The 27240-nt window shown below is 39.3% G+C and overlaps 1 protein-coding gene and 1 long non-coding RNA gene across 5 annotated transcripts in view; one reads left to right on the top strand and one right to left on the bottom strand.

The window, feature by feature from the left end:
* The window catches only part of LOC307135215, a 14607-nt gene extending 8977 nt beyond the window's left edge, over nt 1–5630 (top strand). The window contains exons 3-4 of the long non-coding RNA XR_013817646.1: nt 4814–5084; nt 5503–5630. This is a non-coding gene — a long non-coding RNA (uncharacterized lncRNA). The remainder of the gene's footprint in view (nt 1–4813; nt 5085–5502) is intronic.
* The window catches only part of sipa1l1 (signal-induced proliferation-associated 1 like 1), a 102883-nt gene that overhangs the window by 244 nt on the left and 75399 nt on the right, over nt 1–27240 (bottom strand). Inside the window, exons 7-21 of one of the 4 annotated variants that reach the window (XM_079831429.1) lie at nt 26961–27118; nt 21125–21704; nt 20241–20515; nt 16989–17279; nt 16719–16868; nt 16383–16507; nt 9665–9762; nt 7528–7970; nt 6688–6909; nt 6025–6184; nt 5477–5702; nt 4889–5062; nt 3691–3802; nt 3465–3543; nt 1–2511 (exon numbers count right to left, since the gene is read on the bottom strand). The exon at nt 1–2511 is cut by the window's left edge and continues 244 nt beyond it. In XM_079831429.1, coding sequence (XP_079687555.1) covers nt 2368–2511; nt 3465–3543; nt 3691–3802; nt 4889–5062; nt 5477–5702; nt 6025–6184; nt 6688–6909; nt 7528–7970; nt 9665–9762; nt 16383–16507; nt 16719–16868; nt 16989–17279; nt 20241–20515; nt 21125–21704; nt 26961–27118 — 3237 coding nt within the window. In that variant the 3' untranslated portion in view covers nt 1–2367. The remainder of the gene's footprint in view (nt 2512–3464; nt 3544–3690; nt 3803–4888; nt 5063–5476; nt 5703–6024; nt 6185–6687; nt 6910–7527; nt 7971–9664; nt 9763–16382; nt 16508–16718; nt 16869–16988; nt 17280–20240; nt 20516–21124; nt 21705–26960; nt 27119–27240) is intronic. The other 3 variants (XM_079831430.1, XM_079831431.1, XM_079831432.1) reach the window with 3 other exon arrangements.

Below are 27240 nucleotides of genomic sequence, written 5' to 3'. Positions count from 1 at the left end.
AAAAGTGACTGCATACGCAAGAACAAGAAGCAACATCAAGAGCCATATGTTTATGCATGTCCATAAACGAATAGCAATAGATTTATACAAAATGAAAAAAAGAACAAAACAAAAAAACAGTGCAAAGAAATTTAAATCAGAAGGCTAAGAACAAAGATAGAAGATAGAGAATGAATTAAAAAAAAAAATTCACATTCCCACAGTCATCAATATTTACCTTGAACAAAACCAGTTATGCATTTAAAAATGATAAAGGATTGAGAATGTTGGGAGAATGAATACCAAACTAGAGTGGAGTGATGTGAGAATAAATAGCAGTGGTAAGGAGTTTGATGCTCTTGTTTCACCCTCCTGACTGAGGCAGCAAAACCTAGAAATGAAACTAATAATCTCATGTCGTCCTCCACATTGTGCGGGTCGTCCCTGTTGACAGGGACTTTTGACCGAGGCAGAAGTTTGGCATTCTTAGTGTTCCGTTCTCTGCGGGTATCGGGAGGCACTTTCTGAGACACTTCGAGTGATTCCTAGAACAGAATCGATTATGGCTGCTGACTGTTCGCAAACTCAAATCGAAGTAACCTCCGGATCCATTGTGCACATCTTCTTCATAATATGTGAAGTATCCAGAAATCGACTATACTATTCATTATACTGAGAAACCAGCTAGTGCTTCCTGAAGAGTATAAACAGTATAATGGAGGAGATCTATACAATATACATTACTTGGGTCAGTGATTTAAGTAGGGGCAGGATGTTTGGTCTTTGACGCCTGACCTTTCTGCTCTGGGAATGCCGCTATGTTTGGACGAGGGACTGAGAAAATGACAACAAGGGCAAAGTGCTATAACCGGGTGTGAGATTACAGGGTAGTTGTTCAATATTATTGATCCCAGACAGTGAAGCCGTCTCTTAACTAAGCCGTCCCTCTGGTTCCGCGTTCTTTGCGCAATGCCGGTCAAAGCACCCAAGATCTGACACCGTGTGAGTGCATTCTTTCTGAGGCTAGCTCCTGCAAGCAACCCATTGCATCTTTCAAGAGTCTCCTGTTATGCGTTCAGATACGACTCTGAAAAGGCTCCATCCTTTTCCCCCCTTTTCTCAGAAAGGCACCTCCTCTCATCCCTGATATTGAATCCAATACCCGTGTGTCTGCTTTTTACAGCGTTATCTCTTGTTTGAATGGAAGGTTTCCATCGCTATGAGTGTGTATAGGCAACATGGAAACAAACTGGAATAGATTAGAGCTGAAGTCAAGTGAGACGATCACTTATTACCACTAGATGGCACTAAAGCAACACAATAGCAGACTAGGGTACCACAACTTGCACAACAAAAGATACTGCGGCTCAGGCAGAACTCTACTAAAAAATAATACCAAAAATAAAAACAAATTCCAAAAAGAAGTGACATCCCCTTCCGAAATCAACACTATTCACAGATGTCCGTTGCACTGCACGCATAGAGAATCGAAATGGTTTACTCGTAACATAAATGAAATAAATAACTCAACTGTTCCCGAAATAAGACATGTCCTTAAATTCCAGACTTGTAGGATCATCAGTGTTCGTACCACAGACTTGAGATGTACTCGAGAGGAATCAAGGCAGAATATTGCCAAAGTCATCATGTTTTACGCATGTCCAGTCTTTAGGACTAGGATTCTGACACCCTGCTATTGCTTCGATTGATGTTGAGATGAAACATCACAACACAACACGAGTTTTGACTTCATTATGAGCAAATCACTTCATGCCACCTTCAGAAAAAAAGGTGCGTTCCTTTTTTTGAAATGCAAATGTTATCCGAAGAGCAGGGCGGCACATGGCGTTGTAGATCGTTTTCGCCAGAACATGCAGACAGGCACAAACTCCAAAACCACAATGACGCCGCAAAATTTCACGACATGGAGCTAGATGCTGAAATGTGGATACTCGGGCTCTGAGGCCGGGGGTCTTCATGGGGCAGGGCTGTAGTACGGTCCAAATGACTGGAACCGAATGTCAGGTTGTCAGTTTTAAGTAGGGCACAGAAGGGACAAGAATGGAACAGCCTGGAAGGCAGAGGCTGGCATAACAGCCAGTTACTGGTTACTCCTGTGGGCACTTCTAATGATGTCCCGAGAGATCTAGAATGGAGAAGTAATCACAGAATAGGGCTAAAGATTTGTATTTTTGCCCTTCCCTGACTTTGAGCCATGCCACCGCAGATGTGTTGAGAGATTGTAGAGGAATGCTAATGTGAATATCAAATTGTGTTGAATTATGAATGGACAATTCTCAATCCGGTCACACATGGGAGTAAAAGTCACTCCTATGTCTGTCTGGTCCTCGAGAAGTCTATTGATCTTGACCATCTTCTGAAGATGGCTCAGTTCAGATCGATGGTGTTAAAGACCCACTCTGTGAACTTCTTGAGCTTGGCAGCAGAGCTTTGAGACTCTTCTTGCAGCCTCTGATTGTCCTCCCAAAGCCTCTTAATTTGGGCCTGCAGTTTTAATTTCTCTTCCCTTTCCTGGAGGAAAAGAAAAACATAGTGAGGGAATGATAAACGTGAGGTTGAATACACTAAATATCGACAGAGCTCCTGTTTACAACAGTTACTAAGGTTGTAAATGCAATACAAAAAGCAAAATACATTACTATTCCAAGCAAATTATCAACCACGTTTTATCTAGGAAAAATAAAAGGCAAAGAGACTCTAATTCTGATGTTTCAAAGTGAATCATTCAAAGTCCATCACAGTCGTTCATTACAGCTTCGTATGAAGTAAAAATCCCCTTCATTCTCTCCATTACTTACTTATAAACTAGACTTACTGTGAGCTGCAAGGTTGTTAATCAAAGTTGTCAGCCAGCATTATTTCAACTTATTTTTCAAATAATCATGCTCAACGCTGGAATTTCTGGTGAAAAATGACATTACCCATGATTCTGCAGAGAAATCTCCACCAATCAGAGAATCACTAAGCGATAATCTTTAAATTAATCGTTTTATATTTCTCCATAGTCTTCATGGCATTATATTGTTATTCTTTCCGTTAAGTACTTTTGTATGTTAAGTTACATTTTTGTATTGGTTGTACTGATTTTTGGCTCATAACTCTTAAATACTTTAAAATCCCTATCTGAAAAACACTCCTGATTACAATCTGATGAATTGTTGAAAATGAATGCTTCACACATTGCTGGTGCATAACCACCACAAGCAGGGCCATCAAGGAGGGAAAGGTGGAAATGATTCCTGAAGGCCTGAACTTTAACTGACACCCTCGGACAACAATTTCAACCAAGTGTGTGGAGGGTCTAATACAATAAACAGTATTAGAGCCCTGGAAATTCTAGCGACAGACCTCACCACAGGTGTGCATTGGTTTTCAATAATTCAATGGCTGTCAAATATTCCTGATTTATTTAACCTTTAATAGGCCAAAGAGGCCATTCTGAATATTGTATAAGTTCAACTCACTTTCTTCAAGTCCTCCTGCAACATCTTAACCAAAGCCTCCAGCTGAGAAACCTTCCCACTGTAGCTTGAAGGCCCCTCACTAACAGAAGAACCAGAGTTAGGACAAAAAGGATGCCATATGCAAGAAACTACAACATAACTAAGAAACCACATACACAATACGAATGACACATTATTTGTTGGACTATTAGGAAAAAGCTGAGAAATGAGAGGGTAGTGGATGTACCTGGGGGAGAGTCTGGTGTGGGGCACTGGGTGCAGCTCTAGATGCTGAGGACTGAGTGAAGACTCTCCTCTCTGACTGACGTCCTGAGAACTAAACATAAACCCTCTTTGCACTGAGAGGAGAATGGGAGGAGAACAGAGTGATGGAGTTGAGAGAAAGAGATTAATTTAACTGTGAAGGCATTATTAGGCATACGATAAAGCAGCACCTCCAGCTTAACACAGTTGCACATTCCAAGACATCTGCCCACCAGTGCAAGCCCTCAAGGGACATTCCCATTAATGTAACAGCATTTCACTCATTATTCTAAATCCTTACGTTTCAGCAAATTCAGCATCATTATATCATCGCACAAAATGGATAAATCCTTAACGTCATAAACCCCAGTAATGGGTGTTCCTTCAACTATGGGCACTTTTGGCATTGCGTTATGATCCTTTAGAAATAAAACTCCCCATTATTAATTAAACACATTTCACACTCTCATTAGGCTATTTAATTTTACAGTCAAAGGAGAATGTCATTTTTAATGAACATTCCCATCACAAGCACCATTCTCTCCACATACAGTATGTGCGGTGTTTGCTGTTTGATAACACTCTGGTGGAAATGATACTGATGGAAATAGCATTTTTGGGATAAAATGGTCTAATGCTAATTTCATGAATCATAATTGCAAGCAATCAGTGTTATTGTTAGCTAAAACAAAAACTATTCATACAGCTTGTTTTCAGTAATTGAAATAAAGTTTGAAATGAGATAAAATAGAAATATAAGACTAACTAACTAGGCAACGAACTCAAATAAGTTAGTTGAAAAGACTAAAACTAAACAAAAAACTACAAAGCTGTATGCGTCTTGCGGAGGATTGCCGTTTTTCTTAATCCATGTCAAATGTAGAGCCGAAGCTACTTTTCACCGTGCACTGATATCGTGACACTCAGAGGTGAATGATGCATGCAAGCAATATCCTGCATTAATAACATTTGGTTAGGTTTTATAAAAAAAAAAAAAAAATTACATTGTATAGCTTTAACATTCAACCCCTGGCATATGAAAGTGCCCATATTTGAAGAAACAACTTAATATGTGAATTAATCAAATAAAAACCTCCTTCTTACAGAAGACGGACAGGTGGATTGTGCAAAGCAGTGACATAGCTGAGGAGGACAGATAAAGAGAAGAGAAATGGGCTCACTGCGCTGTGGTCTTCTCTCACCCTCGAAAGCATTGGCAACATCCACGAGGTGAGTCCAGTCCAGGCCGCTGTCGGTGTCCGTGTCCGGGAGAGGCATGAGACCCAGTTCAGGAGGAGGCAGCCTGTGCCGCTCGTGCAGGTCTGCTAGAGAGGTGTCAGACGCTGAGAGGTCACCTAACACAGCCAATGAGAAAACGTGAGGTGGCCTGTGTGTGCGCATGTGTGTGATTGAGTGCTTTTGCCCAGTTAGAGATTGTGGAGTGTGCATCTTACACAACATAATGGGGAAATTTAGGGGATTGAAATGCTTTTTCATAACTTGTGGTACTAAATGAAAACTTCCAAGACAATAAAAGACTCAGCTGAATGTAGCTTTGAAGTTGTACATTTTGTTTCAAATTTTTTCACTAAAATTGGTTTGAAATCAAACAGTAATTGGTGGAGCCCCTGCGGTACTGTCGCAGACCCCCTGTTGAGGACTCCAGGCTTATTAGATTTGTTCTATGATATTTTGCATTTTCAGGACATTTCTCTATATATTGTGCTACCCTGTAATGGCACTATGACCCAATCATGACAGGTTCTCACCATGCATTTTGATGCCCATTTTGTAGGAAGGTCTTCGCAGTGGGGCGCCACGGGTGGTCGGTGATCGTGGAAGGGTAGAGCAGCTGAAGAGCACGTCACTGGCCAGAGCCTGCTCCAGAATTGAATCTCCCAAAGACGGCAGCCGCTGACCCCGGTATATACTCTCATCTGACAGTGTGCGCTGCAGAGAACGCCGCCCTGAGCTTGCAAGACCTGAGGAGGAGGACTGCACGGAAGAAGAGGAAAGGGATACATGATTGCAGTTAGTGACCCTGTATTACAGTAATCCTCATATTTGATCATTTAGTTTTTCTAATAAAAATTGTGATTTAAAAAAATAATAATAATTAAAAGGTTTGCTGTGCGAAGAACATTTTATTGCAAAATAAAAATAATTATTTCTGAAATGTATATAAATAATTATATATTTGTTAAATTTGGCAGGGTTAAACCATCATGTATGCACTAACTCGGATGGGTTAAATGCAGAGGACAAATTCAAAGTATGGATTACTATACTTGGCTTTCATTTTGACTTGATGAGGTACCTTCTCCTTGTGTTGACTGGATGAGGGACTTTCTGACGTGATGAGTTTCTTTAGATCATCTTCCACTGTGGACTTGCACATGGCTTGAGGAGAGTGCAGATCCCTAAGAGAGGGCCTGGATTGAGAAGACCCAGGGTCTGCCCCCTCACCCTGTGCTCTTCTAGGGGGGGGGGGGGGGGGGGGGGGGGGGCATAATGCAAGATTTTGGATTAAAACATCAAATCCTTGACACTGTCAATTCTAAGCCAATCATTTCCTTATTTACAGGATCAATATGCACCGATTCCGTTTTACTGTTATTACTGTCCCTCTCCAGAAGGTGGCAGTCATGTATCAGTAAAAAACTAAAATGCAAGAGGAAAACAAAACGTAAACCCTCTTTTGACAAAAATATTACACTTTTGACAGAAAGATTACATAGATTTATTGCCACTTAAGAGGAAGGTCAGAGCAAACCCAACTATAGAACATTAACTGTCTATAAAACAATGTGTGACAAATTTATCTAGCAAGACTGCAACTAGTCCATGATTTATGAACTTGAACTTGTTGTGACCGTTTCCCTGTGTGTATCTTTTCAAGCATCTCTCCTTCATATCTTTACAATCCAGTCACACATCTTTTAACCATCCATCATCCACACAGCCAAGCTCCTTTGCTTACTTGCGCGTGTCCCCAAAGTCCACAGAGTTGATGGTGCTGCCCGGTTTCCTCCACCCAATCAGGTACTTGCTAGTGGCCCCTTGACGAGGATAGAAACTCTTAGGGCCAGGTGACACCGAGCTCTGGGAGGAAGAGGAGGAGGGGGAGGTGGCCGAGGAAGACTCTTCACGTGGGGAGCTGTGGCTGGAGCTCAAGACTGCAGGGCTGACAGAGTGACGTGAGCTGAGGGCCAGATAATGGTAAACCATGTCTAGACTGTCTCAGAAAATAAATATCCTAGAAAAATAGCGCACATTCTACTACAAAAAAATGTATACAGTAAATCAAAGAATTGAAACAAGCGAAACTAACATCCAAACTCTGGAGCACATTTCTGGATAGATAAACATGTATTGCCCAAACAAAACTCAATGGCACAATGCTAAGATGGGTTTTGTTGCCAGGGTGTTGCTACACAGTTGCTACGGTGTTCTGGGTGGTTTCTAGAGAAATTATAATGTGGTGTTCTAAGGGAAATCTAAGGTGTTCTGGGTATTGATGGCTGGTTATTTGCCCAAATCAAATAAACCCATTGCCACAATGCAAAGATGTGTGTTGTGTGGTTACCATGGTGCTGCTATACAGTTGTTAGGGTACACCTAAGGTGTTCTGGCTATTACTAGATAAAGAAATAAAGAAAAAAGCCCACTATCACAATGCTAAGATGTAGTGTGTTGTCGCCAGAGTGTTGCTAAAATGTTCTGGAAGGTTGCAAGGGCATTGCCTAGGCTGGGGAGTTTTGAGTATTTGCTAGGTTGTAGCTTGCTAATCCAAAACTTTAAAAAGTGAATCCAAGCATACCTAGAATGGGAGCCCATGTCACTCAGACTGTAAGAACTGCCATCCCGGACCAGTAGATGTGTCGGTGGACTTCGGGTAGTAGGCGGCGCATCAGCAGGGGACACTGGGGACTCTGCAGCGGGAGGGGACCTCTCAAGCACCCTCCGGCTCCCTTCTGTGGGGCTGTGCCAGGGTGAAGGGGCTCTCTCTCTGGCTCCAGCAGCTCCCACAGCCAGCAGAGAGCTAGAACTCCCATGGGTGGGCCCGTATGATGTAGCATCGATGCCACTGTCAGCTGAAGCACCCTGCAGGTAGCCACCGCCACCCAGACCATTCGGCTCAGATTCTGGCTGCTCTCCAATCCCTCCACTACCCAGATCATACCACTTGTCATCGCTATGACCCCCACTAGAAGTGGTACTGGAGAGCGTATTACTGCTGGAGTGAGAGTACAGACCTTCAGACTGTAATGGGAAAGGAAATGGTTGTGGAAACGTCATGTATTTCACAGAGTTAAAATGGATAAGAAAACTTGATTGTCCACCATAATGCTAAGGCACAGTATTTCTTAGAAAATATGTTAACAAACAGCGTTACTGCTTATTAATAAATGATGTGCGAAATCAATGTCGACCAACAAAGTGTGGTGCAACTAACATGCACAAAAAAATAAACCAAAGAGTTTGCTCAGGTTGTAATATGTTGTGTGGTTCCACAAACTTGAGGATTTTTATAAAATAATGATTCATGATATATTTCACTTGATGCTTAAACAACAATACATTGTCAGAGTAATTGATTTAAAACCGTTCTTAAAAATAGTGTTTTCAAAACCATATCAAAACTGAATACAAAGCCTTTAGACTAGTGTGTCTCACGAACCGAAAATCTCAGAGGAGATCCTTGTTTTTATTTTTTGGTTAAGATTTTATTTATTTTTGGTTAAGGCTGTCTGGTTGGAGCAGTTGAAAGAATTGGGAAGTGAGACGGTGAGCAAGTTTTAGGGCTATCTGACTGGAAGAGATTGGGTAAGGAGAGCGGAAGAGCCTCACTTCGATAGGAGTGAGGATTAATTATACTAAGTGTTTTATTGGAATAAAAGGTATAAGAAGTCGCTGATAGCACGCCACGATACTACGGGCAACGGTTAACGCGTTTGGAGACAGCGCAAGATATGCGTCTAATACAGGGGGGCTCATTGGTGTAGCACTACCCCTAAAGGGGCACGTCCCTGGATCCGTGATCTGTGTGAGACAGTCCAGTGGGCGCCGCAAACCTGCTCCATCTCTTTCATCTCAGACAGGGGCGCCCCGAATCAGGTAGACAAGTGTGTCTCACGAACTGAAAATCTCTGACTGTTCTGTTCAGACAGGGGAACCCCAAATTTAGTTTTGTTATTTTTATTTCTATTTCTTATACATGGAATTTTTATTTCTTATGCATATTTTATCACTATTTTAATACCTTTTCTATGTAAAGCACTTTGAATTACCATTGTGTATGAAATGTGTTATATAAATAAACTTGCCTTGCCAAAGAGTACATTTTCTCATATACTTTTTGTTTGTTTTTTGCAGGAAGTCTCTTATGCTCACTATTACAACTTCAAATAACTCTTTTCTATTTTAACATATTTTGATATCTGTGATGGCAAAACTCAGCAGCCATAACTACTATTTTTTCAGGATTCTTTTATGAATATGAAGCTAAAAAGAACAGCACTAAAAAAAAAAGAGAGAGATATTTTGTAACATTATAAATGTCTATTCATTCACTCAATCAATTTGATGCATCCTTGCAGAATAAAAATAAAATTATTTCCTCCAAAAAAATGTAATCTTATAGACCCTGAACTTTTGAACAGTAGTGTTATGATGAATATGTTACAGACAGCTGCTAAAGTGTTCTGAGTTGAATTCTTTGCGTTGCTCTGCTATTAATAGGGTGCTTAGGGCTGATTTCTGGTCAAAATAGTCCCCCCTCAGTCATAAAAATGGTGCTTTTGACCATCCTTCTGAAGAAATATATTATCTAAGTGTTAACAAACTACTGTTTGTTGTATTATATGGTAATGCTCGCCACTTAAAGCTCCTTTAGTGAAGAGGTACCATGGGGCACCATTTTTAAGAGCGGTTATATGCAGCAGTTGAGAACCCACCTGGCTGCCTTTCTTGGGTGAAAGGTGAATAACCTGCTCCTGTCTCTGGATGCGTGGGCCGCCTGAGTAGGATGAGCTAGACTTAGTGACTGGAGCATCTACAGAAGATAAGAGTGCGCATTAGAAAACAGGACATTTAGACAGTACTTAACAGAAAAAAACACTCTGGTGAATACTGAAAATGAGGGCACAACAGCAGGGAGGAAACGGACACACTTGAGACTCATTTAGATAAGAAATGTCATAAACAAAGCCCAAAGTTCACATGTGTGCACACACACACAAACAAACAAACAAACAAACAAACAAACAAACAAACAAACAAACACACACCTTGACGCACAGTCCTTGAAATAAAATCAGACAATTTTATCTCAAAGAAATCAGATTTGGCCAATATAGCTTATGCAGTCTGTGCTGATTCATTACAGGACAGTGAGTGTAAAAGAAACTATTGTGTAATTGTTGGCAGTTACATAATGGCCAGCATAACAAAAATAGATGGTACAAACAATTAAAGTACACAGACTTCAGAAGGGGGAGGGGGTGGATGGACAGGAAGGAGAATGTAAGAAAATGCACAGACTTGAAATGATCCTAAAACATCAGAGACTGTGTGTTACAGTTCACAGACTGATTACACAGGCTTTAAGACATAATCGATTAGACATGGGCATACATTTAAAAAAAAGCTTTAATAATATAAGGAAAATAAAGCCAGTTTGTATTCATGCTTGAGCCACTGCAACATTGCTTTGTCAGAGGGGGGTAATTCCTTTCTAGCTTTATGAAAAGGCTTTCCTTCCCCTCTTGACACCCTACTTCCTGCCTCTACCTCCCTTTAGCTATTCAAAGCAGAGTTTTGTTTGTTTTTCAGAATAATAATACCTTCCAGCATCTCAGAACTCTACAAACCACAATCTTTTAAGACGAAATCAAACTCTCTTTTCTCAATTCAAATTATTTCCTGGATATACATTTTTGTGCTAACATGACTACTTTAGAGATATGGAACATAATTTCAGGAAACGTATATAGAAGCTACTGGGGAAAAGTAAAAGTTTTGGATGTGAATGAGCATCATAAAAATATTGTCAGAAATGGCAAAAGTATCCCCTGTATGCTTCATACGAATTTGTCATATACCTTCCAGCCTTCCATAGGAAAAAAAGACATGAGCCCTATTTGGACGAGACTAGTTTTCATGGAGGACATTACAGAAATTCATGTTGCACAGGTGTACTTTGTCATTTTAATCCTGTCCGAATCTGCATTGTGTGTTTTTCCTCACACAACCTCATTAAACATTCCAGGGCAAATTACCTACTGTTTTTCGGGAAACTCAACAGTCCTTGGAGAAATCTAATCCAGTCCGAATGTGAATGTCTGTGTTTGGCGACATTGTATCATCCTAACGCTTCTCCACAAGTTTTTGACCTAGCTGAGCTACCATTTGGACACCAATCTATCGCATGCTTTCATTTAATTTCAATATGGATGATATCTAATGAAAAAAATTTACTAATAAAAAGAGCCAAATCAAGGAAACTGCAAACACTGTCCATTTTAATATCAGTGTCAAGTAAGAAGATACTTGTCTAGATGTCTCTGGCCACTTATGTGGGATTATTAACAGCCAACCAAGTTGTATCAATAGGTAATTCAGAGAAGGAAAAAACAACAACAAACATAATCATACGTGATGTCCGCAAGCACATGACCTTCCATAACGCGCACATCTAGAAAACACACTTCCATCTCTGTAATAAACATGGAGATGTTAGTCCCATCTCAATCTGTACATGAAATCACAGATGTCGGGTGATAAGAATTGTAACTCAAACATAGTTCCGAAAACTACTCGCGTACAAATATAGCTATGGTCAACTATAGTAGAACATAGCTCATAGAATAAGGTTTTATCGGCCTTCCTCCTCCTTCTCTTCCTCTTTCACCTTCTTGTATTTGTCTTCCTCTAATTTGAACAATTTCTGCATTATTTAGATCTAAAGCTGATGAATTCTTCTGTAGTTATTTTTGCACATCCTAAGATTCTGACTGGTGGGATTTTTATATTACCATTCAATTAATTTACTAATAGAACGGGTTTTTAGCAATTTTTGTTAGATTTAGTGGTGCATAACTAAATTGTCTTTGATTAAATAGTTTTAAAATATCTATATAAAATAGATTATATACAGCTCTGGGAAAATTAAGAGACCACTTAACATTGATTTCTCAATGTTAAGTGGTCTCAATTTTTTCCAGAGCTGTATACTGTATATATATAATTAATTATAAATATACATTACTTTTTTACAAAATTTCTATTATTTAAGTTTATTTAAGTTAAGGTTCTTTGGGTCTAAAATTTTAATCTTTACAAATATAAGCCACCCCAAAAGGCAAAACCGACATAGTCAGAATTTGGCGACTGACCTCTCATTCTCCAAACAGTCGACTGCAATCATGAGAGCGGCATATAATTCTAGGCTGTGGTAACATTTACAGTACGGGTCATAAGGCTTACTGGGCCAAACTGCTCAGATGTGTTTTGATGTGTTTTATGTGGGCTGGACCCTGCTATTAACATCCGAGTCTCCGAGAGGCCACATAGCAGAGCTAAGAGGGGTCAAGAGAGTGTGGAGGTGGGCCGCTTGACCACAACAGTCAGAGAAGCTGAAAACAGTGAGATGGTTACAGAGAAATATACAAAAGAGGGACATAAACAGAGACAAAGTGAGAGACAGACAGACAGACACACACAGTGGAGGCAGCATAAGACTGCCTGCAGTCCTGCAGTCTTAAAAAAAACAAAAAACACGGGAATATTCCTGTCAAAAACAGGAGACATGTGGAGAAGCAGAGGAATGGAACGAGGAAGAGAAACAAGAAAAATACGCAGAAAGGGGGTGGTAGTGTGAGTCACAGCACACTTGGACCTTGAAGAGTGAGAGTGTGTGTGTGTGTGTGTGTGTGTGTGTGTGGGGGGGGGGGGTGCGGGGGGGGGGGGGTGCTAGAGGGACACAAAGCGCTGCTTACACAACCGTACCAGCGGGAAAGAGGAGGTATTTCTGTCTTTGCTTGAACCCATACACAGCCTGCTGTTCAGAGACACCGTTTATGTTTGCTGCCTTTCACTGGACACAGCTTACTTTCAAAGGCAATGCTTGATCTATTGAGCGCTCTAAGGTTGACCACGGTTATACAAGAGAGAGATATTCAGGGGGAGGGAAGGATCAGATGATCTGCTGTGTGTTAGAAGGGTGAGAAGACCAAACTGAGCCGAGCTGCTGGCAAAAACAAGTGCCCCCCCCAAAAAAAACGAAGCCATCAATGGCAGGTGGAAATATGGGATAACAAAGCCTACAGCATAGCAACAAGCACCCTAAGAAGGAGAGTTTCATTGCATTGGTTTTCATGCTAGCACGTCTTTAATGCATTTCCCTGAGCTCTTGGGTTAAGACAGTGTCACTTTCAGTGTTTTCTAATGAAAGCACTTGAGAAGAAAGACTAGGTTTTTACATATCTTCAAGTGAATGTGAGTGGTGCTTGCCCGTGTGGCCGCCACTATGCTTAGGTGTCGTGGGTGGTTGCTGGGACATTACTATGCGGTTGCTAAGGTGTTCTAAAGGGTTACTTACTGTCCTAAGTCAAAAGAGCTCACCCTCAAGTCTCTTTGATATTCTGATCCTCAGATCCTTCCTCCAATGCAAACCTATGGAATTTTTTCGCCCACTTTATCACTGATCAGGTAAAAATCCTAAGTCCGAGCTCTTTGTAAAATAATAGTGCACCTATCCTCAAAAAGCCACATGATTTGTGGTTTTATGTCATCATCAAATGACAAAACCACAATCACTAAAACTTAAAATAAATTAGGGCCCTAATTAGGGCCTGCGGAAAGCGCGGATGAAATCACGGAATCCAGATAAAAGTTCCAAAGAATCTTGTCAAAATAAAAGTACGGTTTAACTTGAAATTGTGACAGAAATATAGTACTGTTGTACAATAGAATTTATCTACGTCTCAATGCAATAATAATAATAAAAATATAATAATAATAATAATAATAATAAATAAATTATTATTAATACTTTATTTTTTTAAGGATTAATAAAAACATTTCCATGTTTTAATTTTAACAGTAAAGCTCTGTTGTGCAGGACTTTGACAAAAAGTTTAAGATTTAATTTAATATGATTAAAAGATAAATTAAATTAATGTGTTATGCCTTCATTTGATTGCAAGCAAAATTAAAATACACAACAAAAAATAAATAAATAAAATAAATTGTTGTTTTTATTAATTAAATTAATTAGACATGCTTTCTGGTTATTAAAATGTAATTAATCCATTAAAATGGAATCCAGAAAACAGAAGACAGAATTTGGTTAAAAAAAAAAAAAAAAAAAAAACCTTCTGTTAAACTTTTAATAAATTGTTGTTAAATTGTATACATTTCATCATTTCAATTAATTAGACATGCTTTTTGATTATTAAAATTTAATTTAACCATTAAAATGTGGTCCAAAAAAATTTAAACAGAGAAAAAAAAGAAAGAAAAGAAAACGGAATCCAGAAAAATGAAAACGGAAAAAAAGGATTTCATAGGGCCATATACAATTAAAATACAAAGTGAATATACAAAATAAAAGCTAATTCAAAATATTAATAAAACCTATAACAGTATACAAATAATACTGAAATACGGTATATATCCCAGTTTCTACATTTTTCTATTTGAGGAAAAAAAAAAAAATCTGTATTAATTTTAAAAAATGTGACCCGTTCCGGCGAAATGAGTCGGAAGTCGCAATGTTCCATTTTAAGATACGGATAATGTGGAAATTTTTTTTTTTCTTTTTTAGCTAATTTCAAAGAACAGACATTCAAAAATAATCTCCCAACGTTTCGTAGTCCAGATAATTGAGTAAAGGTATTTAAATGACTATTAAAGTTGACAAAGTTTTACTAAATTCGCTGGAAATGAACATTGCGTTTCTCACCTCCTCTCGTCACTTCTGAGCATTTCTCTATATTCCAGGTATCCCTGAAACGTCACTATCTCTGCTCTCCGAATATGGTGTTAAACGTTGCATAGAACCAATCAAAAAGCTTAGAAATGTAGAAGCCCAAAAATGTCATCTTAAAATGGAATGGAACGTTACGACTTCCGACTCATTTCGCCAGAACGGGGCACAAATGAACGGGGCACTTGCTCAATGATGTCCTACAAACTATGTTGATATTGAAGGCTATGAAAAACAAATATAATAATGTAGGCTATGCAATATATTATGTTCTAAAAGGGGGTTTAAATCACATTACATTCTAACATTGTAACATTACAATCTAAAAACAAAAATAATGATTTTGTTTTTAAATTCACTACTTTTTATTACTCCATTATAACAGTCACTTCCAAAAAATATACTTACTTGTAGGTTTAAAATTCCACATATGGCACATTTATTGTCCAACAAGAAATATTTTAGAAATATGTATATTTTAGTCAAAATTATTGCGTTCCTATTCTATTGCGCTCCGTCTGTTTGGCGCCCATGGGGACAGCGTCGCTCGTTCACGGAAGTCTGAATTTTAGCTGAGATTCACTTGCCAAAGGCTCGTCCTCTCCTGACAGCGAAATGGACATATTTGCATGACTTTCTAACATCTACAGATGGAAAATATACCTGTGAAATGTAAGTTATGCACTGAGGAAGGCACCGCATCTCAAACGCATTAAACAGCGCAAGTATTTATCTGTCAGACTCAGTCAGCACAAGTATCTGACAGAGCAAGCTGCTTTAAACAAGTTACTTGTTAACAATAGCTTACCAGTTATTTTGAAGCCCTTAATATAAAGAATGTGTCATGTTTAGGACAGATTTGATTATGCACTTTCCCTGCATCAGCTCACTCTGTGTCCTTCGCTATTTTTCAGATGCGCTCATATCGAACTACTGTATATCGATATAAACGGTATTGCCTCATTCCATATCATTTCAAAAAAATATATCGTACAAACTCGATATACCGCCCAGCCCTAAACTGCCCTGTTGGTAATCTTTCTAAATGTAAAAAGTCAGAATGTTCCCGGTATAATAATAATAGACAAATTATTTTATATGCAAGCAAAATGGACAATTGAAATATGGTTAAATTAATCAGATTCAAATCAAATCGACTCAAATCAAAAGCTTGTGAATCAGAATTTAATCAAATCTGAAAATCTGCAATGATACCCATGACCTAAACAATATTTTTGACTTGAGTTCGCAAAAGCATCTGATCTAAGAAATGCTTGAAATTGGTAAAGAGGAGTGTTACTGTTTAAAAAAAAAGTACAATTTCTTTTTTGTGTCTTGAGATTTGCATGTATGGCATCATGTTTTGACGAGTCTAGAAGCAAAGTCTATAATCACGGTTCATTCAAATATCGAGCACAGAGGGCCTCTAAACCCACAATACATCAGAAGCACTATTTCTGTCATCATGCGCTTCAGAAAAGTCTGTTTTTAAATATTCACTGTCATTCTTCTGAAGTTTTGTCTCCATTCATTCTCAATATTTCATTCAGTTAATAGATTTGTTTAGCTCATTCATTCATTCCCGCAGTGCTTCCTCATTGATCTCCTCCTCCCCTCACTTTCAGACACCTTGCATTTAATCCCCTTGCCTTTAATAATTCATCACTGATGGAGTGTGGTCTGACCTGATGGTGGTCTGTCAGAGCTGTCCTCCACTCTGGGCCAGCTGGGGGTCGACTTGCCACTGCTTCCTCCCTCTGGCACCATTTGACGCTCCGCTGGGAGAGGAGAGTGCCTGTTGTGTGCAAATCTATAATGTAAACATAAATATGTATATGCTGTCAATCACATGCATCATTTTACGATCAATGCCATCTTGCCATTAAAAGCTGTGTGAAAGCTTGAACAGATAAAGTAGTGAGATGATTAGATGATTAAGGGATGGACAGCTAAGAGCTCAAAAGAAACCAAGGATGAAGAGAAGGTAGACAGTTAGAGGAGGTGTTTTTGTAGAGTCTCACCCCTCAGGCATGGACTTCTGCCTCCAGTGAGCAGAGCCTGAACCTGTGTCACTGGAACAGGAGAGGTTACTGGGGGAACTACGGTTGTGCTGCGAGCGGCCCAACATGAGAGAGGAGGTCAGGGCATAGTTCTCAGAACCTGGAGACATCCTGAAAGAGGTAGAGAGAGAGCGATACACACAAATACAGATAAACGAGAGAGAAAAAAAAATGAAGGGGAAGAGCAACTTAACAAAAGCTCTACTCCGTAAAAGCAGCTATCGTACACACCTTTTAGAGTCCAAGGGTCGGCCATCACTGGACACACTGCGGGGTATGGCAGCAGCTCTTTCGGGCCGTTCGGCAGAGAGGGTCTTGCCCATGCTGGCCCCCAGACTGACGGCACGGTTCGGGGTCCCGCTGTGACTCTGAGGTGAGGCGGTGAGGGACTGCTGTGGGCTGGACGAGGTGCGCTGCCATTTGTTGTTATTGCTCCGGAAAGGAAATTTGTACTCAAATGAGCCACTCTCATTACTGCCCTTGTATTCAACAACTGGCATACGATGCAGTTCTGAACAGCCCCTATAAGACGATGAATTCGGTAGTTAGTGGTAATGAATAGCATTTGATTTGATCTTGAAGGTGAAATTAGCTATTTACACTACCGTTTAAAAGTTTGGTTAAAGTACGATTTTTTAAAAATGTTTTTGAAAGACCAAGGCTGCATTTATTTGGTCAAAAATTAAGTAAAAACTGTAATATTGCGAAATATTAGTGTGATTTAAAATAACTTTTCTATTTTAATTCATATTTTTTTTTTAATTATTTATTGCTGTGGTTGCAAAGACGAATTTTCAGCAGCCAACTCTCCAGTCTTCAGTGTCACATGCTCCTTCAGGAACCATTCTAATTATGCTTATTTGGTGCTCAAGAAGCATTTCTTATTATTATCAATGTTGAAAATGGTTGTACGGTTTAATATTTTCATGGAAACCATTCAAAAGAAAAGCAATTATTAGAAATAGGAATCTGTGTAAAATTATAAATTACTATATACACAAGTATACAAGTATACATAACTTGATAATAAATTACTGTCACTTATGATCAATTTAATGCATCCTTTCTGAAAAAAGTATTAATTTCTTTAAAGCTACATTGTGTAACTTTTTTAGTTTATTCTTAGCTAAAAACACTTAGTTCTTTCAAAAAGATATGTGCTCATTAATGTATATTTACTTCTTTCAAGTAATAAAGTATTCTCGTAAGTTTATAATATGCCATTGAAAATACATACGGGTAAGGGGTTCGAATGCGAGTCGCCATGTTGCCCCTCCATCTTGAAAGTACATTAGCCAAAGAGGGACATACCCGTAAATTCAAGCTTCGCCTTTCGCGTTTTAACACTCGATGGCACCGTGTCGAATGTGGACGAGGTCGAACTGGAAGCCATATTAATCTTGGACTAAATCGGCCACCGTAGGAGTTAAAACGAAATCGGAATTGAGAGGAAGAGAAACTAATATTCGCTGGATGGTCATATACCTTTTAACCGCTAGATGGGGGAAAATATCACAGTGTAGCTTTAAAAAAAATTAAAAAAAATAAAAAGAGTATTCCTTAAATTCAAATTTAAATTCTGTATCCTGTTGATACCTCAATTCAAATTCAGGAATTAAAATGAAATTTAAAAGGCATTCTCAATTTAATTCTCATTGGGCACAACCACTGAGTACTGAACCCTGTAATTAAAACCAACTTGGAATAAACATAAACAGGCCACAAATATGTGCCTGTATAGGCAGACTTTACATTAACCTCTTAAACACCAAAGACCCTGATAAGGTAAAATATATACTTTAAATTTGAAATGTCTGTAGAGGAGCTCTGACCTCATATATGGTACCATTTGAAAGCTTAGAATGTCTACTTTCTGGAGATATGCATCACTTTGGCATTTGTTTTACACAACATAACTTATTTACACTAAATTACTCTGGGACCATAGACAACATATACTAAAATGTTTATCACTTTTAGCAGTGTTTTATGTAACTGCTAATGGTTTCCTGTAAAATGACACAAAAAATGTTGTATTTAGACCACTGTATGTGGGTATGGGAAGCTTTTAAATTTGGGGAGGCCAAATCCAAGCAGAAATCCTGAAAAAATGGTCCCAGAGCTAAGGAGGTTAAAGTGCCCCTATTATGCCATTTTAAAGTTTCCTGAATTAGTTTTGGAGGTCTCCAAAAACAGGTTTAACGCATCAAAGGTTTTATTTTCTCATAATATACATTGCACATCACCACAATGTTCAATGATTCTCAAACGACTCGATGGATGGTTGAATCAGTCTCTCTAAATCCCTTCTTTCCGCAAGTCTACTCTGCTCTGATTGGTCAGATGCCCTAGTCTGTTGTGATTGGTCTACCGCGTACAACGCGTATTTCGGAAGAACCTTTGTGTGGTGCTAATTTATTGCAGTGCACATGCGGGAACTGTATCAATAACGGAGCATACGTTAGCCCAGCACTAACGTGAATGACTGATGCAAGTTAACGTTAAAGTTTGCAAAACAAATCTTGCTCCATCCTTTATCTTTACTCAATGTAGTAAGAATGACAGACAATCTGCATTAATAGACAGTTTTATATAATAGTGGCCCACAGCTGATTTACAGTGGTATTTATTTCAGCAAGACAGTAATTAGACAGTAATTAACAGTTAGCCAGAGACCTACACAATATGAAACCCAATGCGCGTGCAAAAAGTAGATGGGCAATATGCTAATGTTTTGTCTTGACGTCACAACGAAACGGCGATGTCACAACTTAACTGTTGCGATTCGTTTAAAAAAAAAAGATTTGTTTAATTGACTCAGAGTCAACTCTTTTTGAAAGACAATAACTTTATATACGTTGCACTTTCAGATTTAAAACTTTGCATGTTTTCATTCACTTAGAACTATGTTACACACAACATGTAATTTTCAAAAATCCATAATAGGGGCACTTAAGTAATAAATTGTCAATTTATGTCAAGCATCTCCTATGCAAGCTCAATTCCTAATTTTTCCCTCTTGTTTGTTTAAAACCCAGAAGAGACACAGAGAAGTGTCAGTTTGTAGTTTAGATAAAAATATAAACTGTCGAAAATGGAAATGGTAGGTTTTCTAAGAATAATAATAATAATCATAATAATAATAATAATAATGCACCCCCACACTGTTTAAAAAAAAGAAAAAAGACCAGTCAACGCAAATACAAATCTGGTGGATCTGATGATTTGTAGTTTAGACCCTGATCATTATAACCTTCAAGTTGGCACAGCGCCTGCAGGCAAGCCTAGACTGGGAAGGCGGATCTCATCTATTTTGGTTTGCATGTGTGGGCACAAAGGTACAATGTTTTGTATTGTTGTCTTATTGTAAAACTTGGAATAACTGGTTTACTTTTCTACTTGACAAAAATAATTGCTACTTGTTCACCAGGATTCAGTCAAGAAATAATGAATCAAACCATTAATTGACACTCAAAGACCTACCTGCGAGGTGTGGCATCCTCGTGGGGTGGTATGATGACAACTTTCACAGTGACTGAGGTGCGGAGCAGGTCTATCATCTGTTCGTGTGAAAGTGTTGCCACAGCCACCTTGCAAATTTCGACCAATCGGCTTCCTTGCCTCAGCCCTGCTTGCCAGGCATAGCCGTACGGCTCCACCTCTGCCACAATACCCTCATAGTTAACGTGAAAGCCAAGTTGGCCCAGGCCATTCCTCCGCAGGGTCATCTCAGATGTTTCACAGCCTTTAGTTAGGTGCTGAGAGGAAGGGGGGAGACTGATATGACTTGTCTGACACAATTTATCTTGATTCTTAAGTAGTTTTATGCAATTTAGAAACATGTCCTCTACTAAGAATGCAAGACCTTATCAAAAATGGGTAAATGGATCGGAAATGTCAAGCTTTTGTACCCATCTGCAAATCAGGATCGGGGCTTTTTTCTCAAAGTATAAAGAAAACTCTGTTAATATGTTTTATGACTGTGATGGAGATCATGAGCATTCAGTTCGCAGAGTACTAGTTACCATGGCAACAGCTCTTGCACTTGAAGAGTGACATAATGGGCAGGGGGCCAAATCAGGAGTACATTCAAGCCACTGCACAGTTATGCAAAGGCTCTCTACTACACCCCATTAACTCACATGATGAAACATACACAACACAGCCCTCAAAACTACTTTGAGTTTTTTCTGAACGCTTGATCCCCCTTGGGTACAAAACAAAAATGATTAAGAACCAGGAGACAAGCTCCCAGGTCCATGTGCTGTATCTGACTAAATGAAAAATACTTAAAAACCCTTAATTTTGTATAAAATAAAGAAGCAATACAATTCCCTCTGTCATGATACCTGGAACTCCACACTTACCTCTAAACGTTTGACAACCTCACGGAAGTCTTCGGTGTTGTTATTGATGGAGCGCAGAGAGATGTTCTCTCCACGTTCATAGTAGATCTTCATGGAAGCAGGGCTTCCCAGCGTCCAACCAATGACATCTCGGACGGCACAGTTAAAGACAACAGCCTTGGCATCTGGGTCCACCAGCACTAGAAAGTCATTTGAAATGGCCATCAGGGCCTCCAGTTCTCCTCCGGCCCCATGGTCCTCGGCGTAAACAGGCCAGGTGATGGCTCCTGGGCTACGCAGCTCCGCACCAAGGTACGGCCGGGTCTTCTCCTTGCGCTTGTGGGCCAGAGAAATGAAAGGAAATTTGCCAGAGGGATCAATAGGCGTGCTCGTAACATGCCGCTCAGCCAGGTCCCTCAAGTACTCCTGCCGTGTCCGAGTGGCCATGGCGCGAAACTTGTCTGACTTGTGAGCTGCATTTTCAGCGTTGATAACCTTAGCCAGAAGGAAATCTCGAAAGACAGTGGACTTCGGGAATGTAGCATCCTCAGGAATAGGTGGTCCAAAGGCAGGTACATCTCGTGAGCGAGCCACTGCCACACTGTGAATGAGGGGATAATGGAGGGAAACAAGAGAGAAGATTTCAAACAATGAGACAAATTGCTCATCACATGCAAAAGATAATTGCTAAACCATTCTCAAACTTCCCTAAAGGCCCTCATGTTTATGCATGAGTGAAATTCATTCCAAAGACAATGTGGCTGCTATGAAAATTAGGATTCAAAGTGTGAAGTGTGGCAGTGGGGACATCAAATTCTTCGCCAAATGGGAACAGGAGGAAATTATCAAAAAGACAGGGATAGCTATTATGCTGTTGACTACTCCACACAGTGCTAGTAAACTTGAACAGACCCCTCATATGCTACAGAAGAACATTATGAATTTGATTCCAATTCTGATAATCTAACCTTTCTTCTCTACCTTGCTGCTTCATCTCTCCCCCGCTTTTTTCCCTTTCATTAAGCCTTTGGAATGGACATCTAAAGCTTCCTGCTCTGTCTGGTATGCTTGGAACTCATACGCAACTAGCCAGCCATAGCAGTAATGAGGCTGGACTAAAGAGAGCCACTAGCCTGATTTTACAGTGATACTGGAGGAGGATAACAAAAGAAAAGTGGGGGGGCAGAAGTTAGAAACATTGGTGAGATGAAGAGAGAGGCCAAATAAAATTCTGCTTTCTGTGCGTGGGCCTGGTCTGTAAAAACACTAAGGGGAAACATGTACGTGTGCAGTAGAAAAATGAGCTTGCAAATTCATCACAACATAAACTTCTCTCCCGCAGTACCAGCAGCTTGCTGAAGTACAAACTGAGATGAATAACTTGTTGATATCTAATTCAGTCATATTGTTTTTCTTTCTTTGCCTGCAGAGACAAACAACACAGACTTGATTAAGACTACGGCTGGAAATCAAGATTGTTGCTGGTTTGATGCCCACAAAAAGTGAGCCTCGAGTTATCACCCTTGATCCCATATTATACAGATCTTTTATGCACATCATGGTAATTAACAATCATCATATTCCTATATAATATTTACTTGATACTCCCAGGTACTTCAAAAGAATAGGATGGTATTGATATAGAACATCTCTCTCCTTTAACAGACATACATACATATGTTTTTGCCAAGCGGTGAATAAAGAGTTGTTAAGAGTTGTAAGTGAATGGAAGCGCTAAACTGCTGCAAGTGTTAATGGGATGTGTGTTTCCCACAATTTGACAAAGTTCACACTTGGTATTGTTTGAAACATTTTCACATCTCATCTAGCAACATACTTCAAAGAACAAGATGGTATTACCATGGTGCAGGTCCAAAAACCTTAGTATAACCACATCCAAAAACTTTGAACCATAGTAGTAAAACTTAACAAATTTACAGTTGCATTAATTCATTATTTTAAATCTCTCTTCATTATATTTTTTTCCGATTAGGCAGTGCAAACCACCACAATTGTGCTTCACCATTGGCACACAAAAACCAAACTCTGTATGGGAGTGCGGACAATAACCGTCATCAACTTTTTCAAAAGCCAGAATAACGCATTGCACATTCCATCTAAACATAATACACTTCTGGGCATTGAGCAGTTATTCAGTGACTAACAGCAGGCTGGCTGATTTTATTGTTGTAGTCGACCCCCTTGGCTTAGATGGAGAGGCAAACTGGATTACATATCTGAAGTATATAAATACACAGTGTGTGGGTTGGTGGAGCATCCACTGCCCACAGCAAGGAACCAAAGAACCTCCACACAAGCAAATAACACCCTGACCCACTCAGAAATACACAGGTGCACAAGTATCACATACACAGAGCAGAGATCTCACACATTGTAAACTGGTTGAAAAGATAAACTCTTTCTGACACACTAATTGCGAGTATGACAGGATACTACAAAACAATTCATTTGAACATATTTGATAATATCTTTAAGTAAAATACCTTCTGTAGCTAGTAGCTACACTACCATTTAAAGGTTTGGGATCAGTCAGAATTTATGTTTTTGAAAGAAGTCTCTTATTCTTAGCAAGGGTGCATTTATTCAAATAAAATACAGTAAAAACAGTAATATTATGAAATATTATTTAAAATTTAAAATAATTGTTTTCTATAATAATATAATTTAAAATGTAATTTATGCCTCTGAAGACTGGAGTAATGGCTGCTGAAAATTCAGCTTTGCAATCAGTCACATGATCCTTCAGAAAACATTCACATATTTTGATTTGGTGCTCACGAATAATTGTATTATCCGTTTTTTAGCAGTTGTGCTGGTTAATATTTTTGTGGAAACCATAATACATTTTTCTTTAGTGATTGTTTAATGAAGAGAAAGTAAACAAAAATAATACTCAATCTTCAAATGTCACTTTTGATCAATTTAATCCATCCTTGCTGAATAAAAGTATTAATTTCTTTATAAAAATACTGACCCCAAACGTTTTAATGGTAGTGCACTCAAACAGATTGACCAAGTAATTTGGTAGACTGATTCACACCGTTAAGTTTTAAATATTCCAGCTTCTAATTTTAAGGGGGAAAAAGCAAATGTCTGAAAATTCCATTATACATTATACAGACTGCAACGTCACAACAATTTATTTTGCTGTGTCACTGTAGAACCCGCATCAACGCAATAGTGATGTAGGAAACATCTGTACAGACTGACTGCAAAAAACAAAAAAATTGTTTTACAGCTTCCGCTTTGCACAATATTACCATCTACCTTAACATTTTACAGGTGGTTAAGAGGTCGTCTGCCAAAATTAAAGGGCCCCAGTGAACAATGTTAACCACTTCAGTACACCTAACAGCAGCCAATAAAACAACAGGAGGTAATATAAAACAATAACTCCTTTAATCACCCCTCATACCGGTTTTCTACCTTTACACAAATAAACAGCCACGCTACGGCTACACGATCACAAGTGAAAACCCAAGACCCGTTGAACCCACCTGATCCATTTCCTGACTTCCATGCCAATTCCGTTCTAAACAGTCCAAGCAGGTTAATATAGCAAGAGTGGCCACAGCTGAGGAAAAGTAAAGCTCACATGAAGAATTCAGTTTGCGTTGAAGGGGCTACAGGAGGGAAGGAGGGAGGGAAGAAGTCCGTCAGGGAAGGAGGAGCAGGGTTGTCGGGTTTAAGCGGCAGGCCCTCATCAAGCCCCTCTTAGGAGAGGACAGTTGGCAAGGGTGTGCATGCAGCGCTCTCGTTTGTTATGTGCTCCGTTTAGCTTATTGTTCCAGAGAGGCTCAGTCAGGACGGGCCTTTGTAACTTCTGTACTTTCAGAGCTGAACAGCGATGAGGCTCCCTACTGGGTATAATTAAGACGACACACAATGAGGCCCATCAGCAATTATAACCTCTATTAGTTTCATGAGGCAAAACAAAAACCGAGCAAGCGAGAGAGGGAGCAAGCGAGTAAGCAAAGGAAAGATTAAGGGAGTAAGTCACAAAGAAGGTATCAATGTATCAACCCGTTCGGTTCAGATAAGCACACATTTTGTCTTTTGTTTGACTCACAGTAGCACTTTCGAGGTTGAACTGCAAGCAGTGCAACGATCAACAAATCCTACTGATAAACAGCCCCCAGTAGGCATGAAGGAAATTAAGCAGGCCTAGCTCATTTGAAGTGGTTAAGAGCAGTGCTCTCCTGGGTAATGTGCTGTACGACAAGAGTAATAAGCTGGCCAGAGGACATCAAGCGAGAACATAACCCACCGCGAGCAGAGAAAAAAAAAAATCTATTTCTCCAAAAATACCAAAAACAGCACCACTACAATTAGATGTAGACTGAATAAATTCTGGCAATAGAACAAGGGAAAAGCTTATTTTAAATCCATTGGCAGATGGATTTATATACACATGCACATGAACTTTAATGACATCCCATTCTTAATCTGTAGGGTTTAAAGCAGCACTAGGTAACTTTTCAACCTTTATAATATATTTTCAAACCTCTTGTGATGATACATCGACTTACAATAGGTTGAATGACACGTCTGCCATAGCCTGACGGGGTCTGTATCGTTTTTAATCGTACTTTTAAACGTAGTAACCCGAGAAAAAAAAAAACTACAAAATTCGACTGCTTTACGGCATATACGTCACTTCCACCACCACCCCCACTTCCTTCAATTCGGACGTGCGAGCCAAACTATCATTTGTTTGCCGAATTTTATAGTCATGGCCGAAGCAGCACAGAAAAATAAGAAAGCAAAAAGAGGAAATGAGAAAGTGAGCGGATTAAAGGCAGGACGAGGATCAACATTGGGCCAGCGTTTGCTCGCTGGCGTGAGCTGAAGGAGGAGGGGCTACATTCTTGCAAGTAAATACGTAAGACGTACAAAATCATATTTTAGGATACCTAACATGCCTGTGATATTGGTTATTTGTCTTGTCTCAAGCTATAATGCAAATCGATTTTTCAAATTTGCAGATTCAGGGTAGCTTAATATTATAATATTGTCGATATATGGTTATTACCAACCACTCAAACATTGAGAGCAAAACCGAGAGCAAAAACTACCTAGTGCTGCTTTAATATGGAGTTGGCCCACCCTATGCAACTATAACAGCTTCAACTCTTCTGGGAAGGCTCTTCTGGTTTGGGTTGAGGTCAGGTCTCTGTGCAGGCCAGTCAAGTTCCTCAGCACCAAACTCGCTCATCCATGTCTTTACGGACATTGCTTTGTGCACTGGTGCGCAGTCATTTTGGAACAGGAACCCATTCTTTCACAAATGTTTGTAGAAGCAGTCTGCATGCCTAGGTGCTTGATTTTATACACCTGTGGCCATGGAAGTGATTGGAACACCTGAATTCAATGATTTGGAGGAGTGTCCCAATAATTTTGGCAATATAGCCAAAAATATTGGGACACCCCTCCAAATCATTGAATCATTGAATATATTCTTGTTTTTATTACGAAATAAACAACCAGTCATGAAATCAAAATTGTTGTTGATGCCTTAGCTTAGCCCATCTCCATTAACTTTGACAACTAAAACTCAGCAGATGTGTGTATTTAAAATGTACAGTCTCTCTATTCTGGGAAAAAAGGACCAAAATATTGATTACTTATCCTGCACTACACAACTTTTTTTGTCCAATAAATTCCTGTTGAGAATTTGAATGTCCCAAGTAAATAACAATAACATCTACTGTACAATGATAAGAAACAAATCTTTTTTACGGATTCATTAGTACAATGGTCCACATTGATAACACTGTATTGTGCACGGTTGCTGTCACAGACTGAAAATCACAGTGTGTTGATGCAAAATGCTCACCTGTAGCAGGCATTTTCAGAGCACGGGTTGAGCACTCGTACAACCACGAAGACATGCTGAAAGTGTGAGCGGATGTTCTTGGGACTAAAGGGCTTTGCTCCGGGCTCTTGAAAGACGATTGTGACAATGTCGTTTCCAATGTGTCTTTTCCTTAGCAGCTATAACGTGAAAACAACATAGGTCAGTATATCCTATAGACCCTTTTCATATCTCTGGGTTTCTCAGAAGCGGAAGTCGTCACAGTTAGGTTAACTTTTATAGCGGGAAATGAGAGTATAAA

This window comes from Gobio gobio (genome assembly GCF_949357685.1).
Source record: "Gobio gobio genome assembly, chromosome: 12".
NCBI lineage: Eukaryota > Metazoa > Chordata > Actinopteri > Cypriniformes > Gobionidae > Gobio > Gobio gobio.
The sequence above is the reverse complement of the archived record's forward strand: the minus strand, read 5'-3'. Positions and strand labels throughout refer to the sequence as shown.